The sequence below is a fragment of the Stenella coeruleoalba genome, assembly GCF_951394435.1.
Source record: "Stenella coeruleoalba genome assembly, chromosome: 2".
Taxonomy (NCBI): Eukaryota; Metazoa; Chordata; class Mammalia; order Artiodactyla; family Delphinidae; genus Stenella; species Stenella coeruleoalba.
In genome coordinates this window covers 150,979,122-150,991,127 of record NC_137147.1, presented here as the reverse complement: position 1 = coordinate 150,991,127, position 12,006 = coordinate 150,979,122, and the positions used below count along the sequence as shown (strand labels likewise).

Genomic DNA, 12,006 nt, shown 5'->3' with positions numbered 1-12,006 from the left:
CCATGAAAAGGAAACATACTATAAATATTCTGTCACTTCAAAAAGAGGGTTAGCTCTAAGGGAAAAAAAAATCAATTTCACTCTCATATTTAAGAAAAGTGGAAAGTCCTATAGAAACATAATAATACAAGCAGTTTATATAAGCAATATAAGCATAACATAATCAGTTTCCTCTGCTGCTTATGCAATTTTAAAAAGTGGTAAGATTGGAGAAAAGGAATTTTAGAATTTTAGGCACTAGGCAAACAGTGCAGGTAACTCAGCAAGCATTTACTGAAGGCCCGCTCTGGGCCAGGTCCATGCTGGGTAGGTATCACAGCGGGGGCGGAGATGGGAGGAAAAGGGAATAAAAACATGGCATAAGATGTGGTCACGTTTTCAAGGAGTTTATAATTTGGTGTGTGTGTGAGAAACAAATGTAAATGTTACTAATTCTGAGATTTAAACGGTAGGAAAATTGTTAAAAATAGAAATAGACGCAAAGTTCTTGTGGGCAAAGAGACTGAGCTATTAATTGCAAGTGAGACAATCAAGGAGGCTTCAAGAGGGGGAAGGGAGAGGGCTTCCCTGGTGGCGCAGTGGTTGGGAGTTCGCCTGCTGATGCAGGGGACACGGGTTCGTGCCCCGGTCCGGGAAGATCCCACATGCCGTGGAGTCGCTGGGCCTGTGAGCCATGGCTGCTGAGCCTGCGCTCCGCAACAGGAGAGGCCCGGCAGTGAGAGGCCTGCGTACTGCAAAAAAAAAAAAAAAAAAAAAGAGGGGAAGGGAGACAGGGACTGAGCAACAGCATGCAGGAGGGGTCTAAGCCATCTGACAGCTGGCCGGTACAGAAGGAGGAGGGGAGGGAGAGGAGGGATTAGAGCGCAAGAAGGTTTAGAAGCAGTGTGAGGCCACAGTGTAGACAGCGCGAAGGCTGACCAGGAAGAGCTGCTGAGCAGGAAGCCACAGGATCGGACTGGTGGGTTCTCAGAGGCTGATGGCGTCGAGTGTAAAGGGTGTTTTTAAGGAGAGACAAGAAACGTGCTGGTCAGTGAAAGACCCCTGAAACACCGTGTGAGAGAAGACGAGTGGACCATGTGAGTGAGCAGTGGCAACGAAGAGAGGGCTGAAGGAGAAATTTCCACCTCTGAGCCGCGTGGTGGACCATGCATGGGTTCTAGAGTCAGGGGACACTGTGTTCAAGTCCCGCTTCACCTCACACATCTTTTCAAAGGCTTAATTTCCTCACCTATAAAACAGGGACGATAATACTGACCCTCAGGGCGCTGTTTCAGGACTTATTAGGATAGCGCATTTCTTGCGCTGACACGATACCAGGCATGCAGTGATCTCCGTAATGATCAGCCACCCTTATTCCTAACTAATGAGATGTTAAGGATTAGGCAGAAGAAAAGGTTAAAGACAGCTCAAAGCTCTGGAGCACTGATTTAGATATTTTCATCTCCATCTTGCTCTTTTGCTGTGATGTGTCCAGATAGGGATTTTAATTTTCAAATCCTGCTTGGGAAATTTTGTTAAACTGAGGATTCAGATTCTCAGCCTCTTTTCTCAGGCTCTCCAGTCTCTCTTTCTGGAACAGCTTCATGCTTCTTAAGCTTTCTTTCATAATTTTCATCTTTTTATGTATCTTTGTTGCATTCTGGGTAATTTCTTCTCTTAATCACCAATCTGATATGTCAGGTGGCTTAAGAGAATGGACTCTGGCGCTAGACCACTTGGTTTGTTTCTGGCTTTGCCACTAATAAACATGGAACTTGATCACATTGCCTAATTTCTCTGAACCTCAGTTTCCTCAGATTTAAAATGTGATAATAACAGTCCCTTCCTTATAGAGTTATTGTAGAGATTACACGTAGATAAGACACGTAACTTGTTAAGAAAAACGCCTGTTATGTAGTGAAAGCTCAATAAATATTACTGCTTTCATTATGGTTTTTGTGTTCTGTGACCTGCTGCCTCATCAACCATTAGATACTGTAACATGCTTATAAGTGTTCAGACTGGCAAATGGAGAAGCTAGTGCTTCTATTCCACCAATACACTGTCATTAAGAATGAAAATATTTACCAGACAAGTAACTCAAAATAGACTTAAAATCCCAAATAATTTTAAGAGGTAGAAAACAAATTTCGAGTGATTTTAACGTAAAATTATTATTGAAAATGAGTTTAAAACATTGATGACATTTTAGGGCTTTATTCAGGCATAAAATATCTGCACTATAAAACTATCATATTTCATTTTTTTGTTAAATTTTTTGTTAAATCATAAAATATCTGCACTGTAAAACTATCATATTTCATTTTTTTGTTAAATTTTTGTTAAATGAGAAAATCTGTGGAAGCAGACCCACCATCTTGAATCTGGAAAAGCAGGCTTCAGGCTTGGAAGGCAAGTAAGTGTAACCCAATATAGCCACCTAGTGGCAGTACTCCTAAACTGCAGGGCAAGGGGAAAAGCACGAGCAAATTAGAAAGGCATTAAAAAATGGTCATCACCTTCACAGATACAGAGAACAAATTAGTGGCTACCAGGGGGAGAGGGAAGCGGGGAGGGGCAATACAGACTTGGGGGGGAAGGGTTATTATGGAGTTACATGAAATCGTGTGTGTGAAACCTTTGAAAACTAAAGCACTATGGAATTTAAAGAATCTTTCAATTTTTAAAAATTACTAAAAAAAAAAAAAATAGTCATCACCAACAGAAATGAAATAGATGGGCAGATGAGTTTAGTTCCAAACATAATGAATTTGTGGTGATGGAAAAGAGAGTAGTGAACATTTCTGATAAGCAGAAGGAGACAAGCAATAAGAGGACTGCTCCAACCACAGCTGTACTGTCAAATTATGCAGAGATATATCATATTTGAAGCTGTAAATAACGAATGACTAACACTGGAAAACAATAGTCAAAGCAGAAAAGGAATCCAGAGAGTCCTCCTACACAATTAAGTCCAGGCCTGGGGATAATCTCCTGAGCTATCCTTGCTTAGTTCCTATAAAACCCAAACCCCACAAACCCACGAGGGAACCAGGTTAGAGCTCTTTAAAAGCACACTTCTAATACTATTTTTCTATATTACAAGGTATATTGAAAAATAAAGACATAAAATAACTGTGGTCTCTAATCATATATTTATTACAGGTACTCAAAAAATACACATCCTTTCCCTAAAAGAAACTACTCAAAGTTGTTAATATATAGAATAAATTCTCTGTTACTTTTTAAAATGCATTTCTCATGCTTTCAGTCTATATGACAATCATTCCTGAGAACTCGTTATAAGTATCACTAACCTGCTTCTTCAACTTTCTTCGGAAGAACTCATACTTTCTTTTGTAATCCCTGGAGTAGGGCACTGCCTTGAGTTGAAAATGTTGGAAAAATAAAGAAGGTTTAAGTTGTTTCATTCTGGAACAATTTTACAAACTCCCCTCTGGGTATTTGATGAACATAAGTTAAAGGCATTAAAAGAGAATATTTGAAAAGTTTAATTCAAAGAAAAACCATATATATAATTTAAAAATTTTTAATTTCTCTGTTTAAGATAAAATTGTATTCAGCAATTCCTATGGCTGTAATTTTCATCATGCAATACTCTTGAAATGCAACAGGCCAGAAACAGGAAATGTCTTCCAAGTAGAGAAATATTAGAAATGAACATTTCCATTTCTAAAGAGGCTTTCAAAGTGATTTCTTCATTAAAAGAGTAATTTGAAAAATATACTTTTTGCTTGAACTCTGAGGAGTTGCCTTTTTTATCCATTACTTTAAAAGACTAAACATGGAATCAGAAGAGTAATCTACAAGAACTGTATCTTCAATTTTACTTATTTTTGTGAATTAGGAAACAGTTAAAATCTGAAAAACTGAAGTTGGAAAAAGAAGCTATATAAAAGAGGAAAATGATTTTCCTATCGTTAATCTGACTCAAGAGCAGTGTAAACATCATACATGGTCATAATTGTACTTAAATGTGAGTACGTTTTATATACCGGTATTTACAACGATTTCAACCAAAAAGTTCAAGTCATGACCCTGAGTTGATACGGTGCTCTCTGCTTCCTCACCAGATACGCTCTTGGCTCCTTTGATCTGCTGAGGATTGCCAGCCTTCTTCTTCAGACAAGTACTAGCCTGAGCACGGCAGACCACTGCCTCAGTATTTGACTATCTGGCTCACTGGTTTCACAAGGCTGCCACGCAGAGTAAGGATAATGACTTTATATGCTCTTTTCAAATAACTGAGACCTGGTGTACGGGCGGTGGGGAGAGGGGAGATCTGCAAATGTGCTTTCCTCTCAACACCTTTAGTGCTATGTCCTTGATCAAACACCCTTGAAGAGACAGGTAAGTGGACAACCCCATCAGAGGATCCTGATACAAAGAGACTTACTGGTCCAGTTATGGCTACATTCTGCAACCGAGGATCTTCCCATTGCGTTCTTTTTATATCTGAAGAAAGAGAGAAAAAAAGATGGTCTCCATCCTCATGTACAAAATTCGATACTGCAAAAGATAATGTAATGAAAATAATCACATTGCACATACTGTGATTTATGTAGAAGATTCTTCCATCGGTGTGAGTTCTTTCTTCCCATCCTGGCTATAATGAAGAATATATTTCAATTATGTTAGGAAACGGTTTTCGATGTATGGGCAGAGAAATAGATTTGGTTATATGGTTGATTTCATTTGCATATTCCATTCTTAGTAGAAGACATCAACACTTCAACAATAATATTAATTATAGTTGTTAAAGAACTACTGTATTCCAAAATACAAATGTTTGAGATCGCCAAGTTAGATGGGTAGCAGTTCTAGAAACTTACAGGTAAAGGCCCCAGGTCACTGGAGGAATCAAGTGATGTCTTTCCTCTCGCATGAGTTGGAATTTTCAGTCTTGGATCTTCCTTTTTTGGTAGAGGAAATAAAGAAAACAATACACACACACAAACTTTAAAATCATGAAAGTCAATCTGTTACTATGTTTTCTAATATCAATGGATATCACTTTTATTTCTTTTGCTTACTCTATGAAATAATAGGTTCTCATCTAAAATCTATCACTCACAGGCTACAATATTCAGTTCTCAGATCTCAGAGGAGGATCGGTATTAACTCACTACCTCTTTCACAGAAACCATTCGGAGTATTTTGCCCACTCGTTATGGACTGTGTCACTACTTAGGGCTCTTCTCTAAATAAAAACTGGTGTAAGAGTGGGACATAAAACTGGAGCACATGTTATTTCTGAGGCCCTGAACATGCTTTTAGGCACCTAGCTGCTAAGGTGTTAATTTATTAATATTTATGAAAGATAGGAAGGTAAGCGCAAAAAGGTTATTAAAGGCAATTCAAATTGTTGAAAGAAAACAAAATTTAATTTATTGATGTATAATTTTAATATTATTTTCTTAAATCATTTATTGTATAATTTTGGTTTTATTTAGGTATATTGGTGTTTTAAACAAATTTATTAATCAAAATCTCTTCACCTGCAGCTGATTTTCAGTAATTTTTCAATTACTGGTGAACCAACTGCTCAACAACTTTAAGCCTCATCTTAACATAAAAATACCTATTCTACCTAGTCTCATAAGTTTTTTTGGGTACTATGAGATATGGATTCAAAAGTACTTTGGAACTATAAGCCTCATATAAAGGGAAAGGATTATGACTAAATATCTTCCTCAGTATTCATGGCTAGTGAGCTAAAAACTGCAAACATGGTAATTCCCTGGCAGTCCAGTGGTTAGGACTCCACACTTCCACTGCAGGGGGCGTGGGTTCGATCCCTGGTTGGGGAACTAAGATCCCACAAGCTGCACAGTGTGACCAAAAACACACACACACACAAAGACAAACAAACAAAAACTCCCCAAACTGCAAACAGGAAGTAAATGTATCTCCATGACAATCCCCCCAAATATTAAAAATAGGCATAAACATATTGAATAGAAATAATCCTATTAAGAATTCAACCTATCTCTAAATGAGGACTAGGAAATGTAGGGTATATTAATGTATAATTAAAGATTATCAAGAACTACACATGAGACACTATTATTGTTGTTATAAATTTAAACTGGAGAGCACTGAAGTTACCCAGGTGGTGGTTTTGGTGTTGTGGTCAATGAAGAAAGGCCTCCCATTTGGTGCATGCCGGACTTCCCAGCCTTTGGGAAGGAATCCTTGCTCCACTTCAGATGGCTGGGTCACCTGCTGTGCTGCGTCACTCGTGGGGGCCTGTGGGTGAGGGCCTGCAGAAGAACCCTGGCTTGATGGTAGCTGACTGGTCTCCACTGTGGCCTAGAATGTTAATTTAATCGTGTTGCAGTGTTTATAGAGAACACACAAATAGCTGTGGTTAAAAGGTAACTTAACCTGCAAACAGCACACACAATTATAAATAGGCCTAAAGATTGGAGGCTCATTTTTCCAATACAGTGTTTTGTCAAAGTTTGTTTTTAAAATAATTTACAATTTCTCAGCTGATTCTTGAGCAGTAAGAATGCTGGTTAACCATCAGTCTGTTAGCCCTAGTTGCAAGGGAAGCTGCAGTGCCAAGTGGAGAAGGTTGTCTTTGCTCACCCAGAAGACTCATATAGAGTGGGAATTTCCCATACACACAAAGTGGGTTCAAACGCTGGGAAGACAAAATGAATGACAAACATATACTACAGAAATGCATACCTGAAAGGTAATATATTCATGTGATGAAATATAAGGCAGTAGTTAAAAGAAATACACTGGATTTATGTATAAAACAACATGATAGGGTTTTAAAACAATGGTGAGCAAAATAATATTTAGAATTATATAATACATCTTTGCAAAACTTGACACATGGACATAAATATCATTTTGCATTGTTTAGCTCTCTATTAAGTACATAAAATAGGCGGGAAGAATCCCCAACAAGCTCACGATGGTAGTTCCCTCTGGGTAGTGGCGTCAAGTGCTTGGCTAAAAGGAATTTAGTTTTATCTGTAAGATTTTATTTTAAAAAAGAAAATGTCTAGAAACATATATGGTGATTTGTTAATGGCGGTAAATTCAGGGTGTTAAGAAAATCGGTATTTACTATCTTATTCTCTGTACTTGTCAGTTTTAAAAAATTTCTCAATAAGAGACATGGTGATAAGAGAAAATATTTTCCTAAATGCTTGCAAGGAAATATCACAAAAGGCGCTCACTGTTGCCAAGGACAAAGTGTCATCATGACAAAGTTCTTTGATAGATACTAATCATCAAGATTATCTTTTAGCAAAATAATGATCTTAACCATTCAAATTACACAATTACCCACTGGACCAGATCATTTACTTTGTCCTCCTATTCCCAATTGGACTTGTTTTACATAATAACAAGCGGTGATTCATGTATATTAGAGATCGGCCGGAAATGGCAGACAATTAGCACCAATATCAGAAAATAATTAGAAGCATCCAGCATATACTACAAAGTGACATAACAGCTTCCATAGCTTTCAAATTATGTAAGAAAACACATTAATGGATAGATTGCAGGGTACCTGTACAGTGGGCTTTATCCAGGTAGTAGTTCTGCAATTATGATCCACGTAATATGATCTTCCTCTTTCATCTTGTTTTTCTTCCCAACCTGGTGGTAATCCAGATGAAGTAGGCAAGAGCTAAGTGAAGAATAACAGAAGAATTAAATATTAATAAGAAAGAATCCTTTTTAAAAGGACCACATCCCTTTTTCACTGCTAGCTCTCTTTATTTTTATTTTTTTTAAGATTTTTTTTTTTTGATGTGGACCATTTTTAGAGTCTTTATTGAATTTGTTACAATATTGCTTCTGTTTCATGTTTTGGTATGTTGGCTGTGAGGCATGTGGGATCTTAGCTCCCCGACCAGAGATCGAGCCTACACCCCTTGCATTGGAAGGCATAGCCTTAACCACTGGACCGCCAGGGAAGTCCCCCTGCTAGCTCTCCTTAAAATGAATCATGTTTTAAATCATATTTTAAAGTGTACAGCATTTCACTTAAAAAAAAACTCTAGTAGGACAGATAATAATGATGAGAATGATAACACTAAAAATCAAGAGAGCAATAACAACCACACACTAAGTGCTTTAACACAGATCATGCCATTTAACCTCCACACAAACCTTAATGAGATAATTAAGATTACTGGCCCATTTTACTTAAGGATGAAACTGAAGCTTAGAAAATGGAAGCAATTTCCTACCAGATAACATTGCTAGTAGGCAGCTGAGATTTGCACCCAGGTAGTCAAACCACAGATATGATCACCCATAAGTGCCAAGTCAAAAGTTACCCCTGCTTTCTTTCTGTGAGGGCTGGGGACATGCTGACTATTGTAGTGTATTACTAATGAACAAAAGAGGTCTAGTTTTCCAGGTTTACTTAAAATAGTCCAGGTCTGGCCTTCCTTTTGTCTTTTTTTTTTTTTCATGAGCTTTAATTTTTTTAATTTTTTTGGCCGTGCGGCAGGTGGGAGTCTTAGCTCCCCGACCAGGGATCAAATCTGCGCCCCCTGCATTGGAAATGCGGAGTCTTAACCACTGGACCGCCAGGGAAGTACCCGTTTTGTCTTAGAGATTAGACTCTTCAAGGTTTCGCCTGGTTCCCTAATGTGTCCTACCTATACAAACTATCACACTAGTCTGTTCACTAGATATACTGTTCCCTAGATGTACGGGGGTTAGATGTACATTGCTGACAGTTACGATGAGCTGTGAGTCTACAAAATAATGGAATTCAAATTCGCCCAACTTTACAAAGGTCCTACAGCTGGTGAGTAGATAAATGGGATGTAGTAGACACATCTACACGATGCCATATCATGAGCTACTGAGACATGTAACAACATGGATAAACCTCAGAAACATCACATGAAGTGAAAGAGGCCAGATACGTAAGACGGTATGCTGTATAGTTCCACTTACATGAAATTTCTAGAAAAGGCAAAACTAGCAACAAAAGCAGATGAGTGTTCACCTGGGGCTGAGAGTAGGTATTAGGATTAAGAAAACTTTTTGTGGCGATGGGAGAATCTCAAACTTGACTGTGGTGATATTTGCACAACTGCATAAATTTACTAAAACTCATTTATTTGTGTACTTAAAAATGGGTGGATTTTATGGCATGTAAATTATACCTTAAGAAAGCTGTAAACATGCAACCAAACAAAAGAGACCGCTAATCAATGTATTGAGAAGAAAAAGGCACGGAAATCGCTTTTCCAGTACATAAAATGTAAATCATCTCTAGATTCTATGGCTCATCTGGTGTACTTAAAATAGTTTCTCGGATGAGTGCCTGTCAGTCAATCAGAAATTCACATTTCAATGCATACAGGAAATGATGAAGTGAGGCGGGAGAAATACCAGGGATCTCCTTAAGTGGCTCCAGGCGAGTGGAGGTGGACAGACACGGGGCAGTAAGTGAGAGGAAGGCTGGGGAGGGCAGTCTTGCCGTGGCATCCACCCTCTTGCTGATGGTCAATGGTGACTGGACCAACTGCACAGGTGGGTACCCCTTCCTTCCTCAGCACAGGGTCCATGTCCCTCTCTTGATGCAGGGCCACCTTTTTAGATAGATGAGCCACTCCTAGGTCGAGGACTTCTGGGCCTGTGCATTCCTTTGCTGGAACTCCCGTGAAAGCAAAAACAATCCCCACTTTTCAAAATTAATATACAGACTGCCATTCAAAATCACAAATGGTTGGTGGGAAAAAAGTGAGGCGGCCAGTCCAAGTGGGGAACTGGAACACTCACAGACCCAGAATGGGGAGAGAATTAGGACATGGAAACAGGCTATTTGGAAGAAAGAGCCCAGACAGAAGGGAAGGTGGCTGGGGCAGGAGGGGGGGTCTGTGGGTAGCTAAGAGGGAGGGGAGGCTGAAAGGGCCAGGAGCCTGGGTGTTTACATTTGCTTTGAAAAACAAGCGGGGACCATCTGAGGAAGAGACAAACTCGAAGCAATGATGCTTGAGTCAGAAAGAGGATAGAGGCCATGACGTTGTTAGGTCTAAGCTCCAGTCCAGGTCATGGCGGGAGATGCTACTGAGGAAGCAGCGGACGGCTCCTCAGCGGGCTGATGAGGTTCATCCTGGCCGCCAAGCCTGCCAACACCAGGGCACACCTGCCTGAGGGACCGGCCCCTGACGCAGCTTCATGCACGGGGCGGAAACAGTCGCAAGATGCCACGGGCCAGGCACAGAGCAGAGTCCACTGGAGACCACAGTCTCGATCTGTACGCAACACCTCCAGCCCACACAGCGCTTCACCTGCCAAGCCCAGACGCTACCCACCAGCACATGGGGACTTGGCTTTCTCATGATGGGAGAGACAGGTCTCCAGGTTTTGTCTTTAAAGGGCCTACCTATCCCATTTCCCCTCCCTCAACCTCATCCCCCAGAGCCCAGATGCTGTGCTGGATCAAACGTTCATGTTCAGCATTCCAAAAAAAAAAAAAAAGTTGCTGCGTCTTATATTTTTATTGAGGACTGAGGGGAGAGGCTAAAACTCACCACAGGAAGTGTAGGCTGTTCCTCAAAAGTATAGGCTTGTAAGCTGCCTCTTCTGCTGGAATGATTCTTATAAAAGAAAAAAAAAAGAACGATAATAACCTTAGGTCTCTGATTTGTCTTTGAATGGCAGATAAGGTAGCAGGGTGGGTATGATGGGGCAGAAGAAAGAACACCCACCCCACCCACTCTCAGCCTCACTCAACACCACGCCACCCCCGCCGATGCCTTCCAACTTCCAGCTCACACTTGTCCCTCGAGTCCTAGACTGTCTCCTGGACACTTTCTCTTGAAGGTCTAACAGAGAACCCTTTATTGTGTCCAAAACTGGATTCAGCTTTTCCCTGTCCACACCCACTCAAACCTATTCCTTCGCAGGTATTCCTCGTCTCAGTGGGCAGCAAGGGAGGCCAGCAGCTGCCCTAGGCAGACATCGGTCAGCCCCCAATTTCTCCCCCTCCTGTCCCTTACAGCCGGGTCAGTTACCAGATCCTATGCATTCTATTTCTTTACTAGCTCTCAAATACATTTCCCTTACACTTTTTTTTAAACTTCAGGTTTTCATCCTTTATCACCTTGGCTATTACTATGGCAACATCCTAACAGATGTGCTTGCTGCAAGTCTCATTTGCTTAAATCTACTCTCCATACCCCGTGCTGCAGCCAGAGAGCGTTCTGCAGCACAGATTTCCTCACATCATTCTCTCACTCCGAGCCCTTCGATGACTTAAATTCACTAGGATAAAATCTACAGCACAGAGCACAATGGTTAGTGAGCTTCCGGACCCGGCTCTTCCTGCTGGCTGCAGCCCTCCAATCTCACAACCCAGCCTCTGGACACTCCAGATTACTTGTTTCCTGGAACTCGCATAATTTTTCTTTCCCTGTGCTTTTATATGCACGCTGTTGTTGCCATCTGAAATATTTTAGCTCTGTTACTTAATGACATTAAAATTTATAATATATGTATAAATTAAGTCAGAGGAGCCTCTGTAGGATTGTTTACAATAACAAAGAACTGTGAACCATCTAAAGTCCATCAAAGGAGACTGGAGAAATAGCTTAAGGGTTACTTGCACCAGGGAATGATGTTTGATTATTTTGTTGTTGTTGGTTTTAAAAAGAGCACACCTATGTTTACTGAAATGGTCCAATGTCTATGATACAGTATGTAAAAAAAGTAAGTTACCAGAAAGTGCGCACAAGATGATCCCAGGTTAAAAAAATGATATACAAATATGTCTGTGCATGCATGTTTATGAATATGTAGAAAATGTTTAAAACTATATATGCCAAACCATTAATGGCAATTGAGGGAGCACAGGTTAGAGGTAAAATGGAAGATTCAATTTTTGCTTTATAGACTTCAGTACTGTTTCAATTTTTAACCATGACCACATAATACTTTAAAAATAATAAATTAATTTTTTTGAATTAATATGCACATGGTATGAAATTCAAAAGGTACAAAAGATATATG

General features: G+C 39.9%; 1 protein-coding gene across 4 annotated transcripts in view; it reads right to left on the bottom strand.

Moving 5' to 3' along the window:
• The window catches only part of NEDD4 (NEDD4 E3 ubiquitin protein ligase), a 193,645-nt gene that overhangs the window by 25,077 nt on the left and 156,562 nt on the right, over positions 1-12,006 (bottom strand). For all 4 annotated transcript variants that reach the window (XM_079910495.1, XM_079910494.1, XM_079910493.1 and 1 more), the window contains 7 exons: positions 10,530-10,595; positions 7,538-7,657; positions 6,109-6,312; positions 4,833-4,913; positions 4,552-4,606; positions 4,397-4,455; positions 3,297-3,362 (listed from right to left, as the gene is read on the bottom strand). In XM_079910495.1, the coding sequence (XP_079766621.1) occupies positions 3,297-3,362; positions 4,397-4,455; positions 4,552-4,606; positions 4,833-4,913; positions 6,109-6,312; positions 7,538-7,657; positions 10,530-10,595 (651 nt within the window). The remainder of the gene's footprint in view (positions 1-3,296; positions 3,363-4,396; positions 4,456-4,551; positions 4,607-4,832; positions 4,914-6,108; positions 6,313-7,537; positions 7,658-10,529; positions 10,596-12,006) is intronic.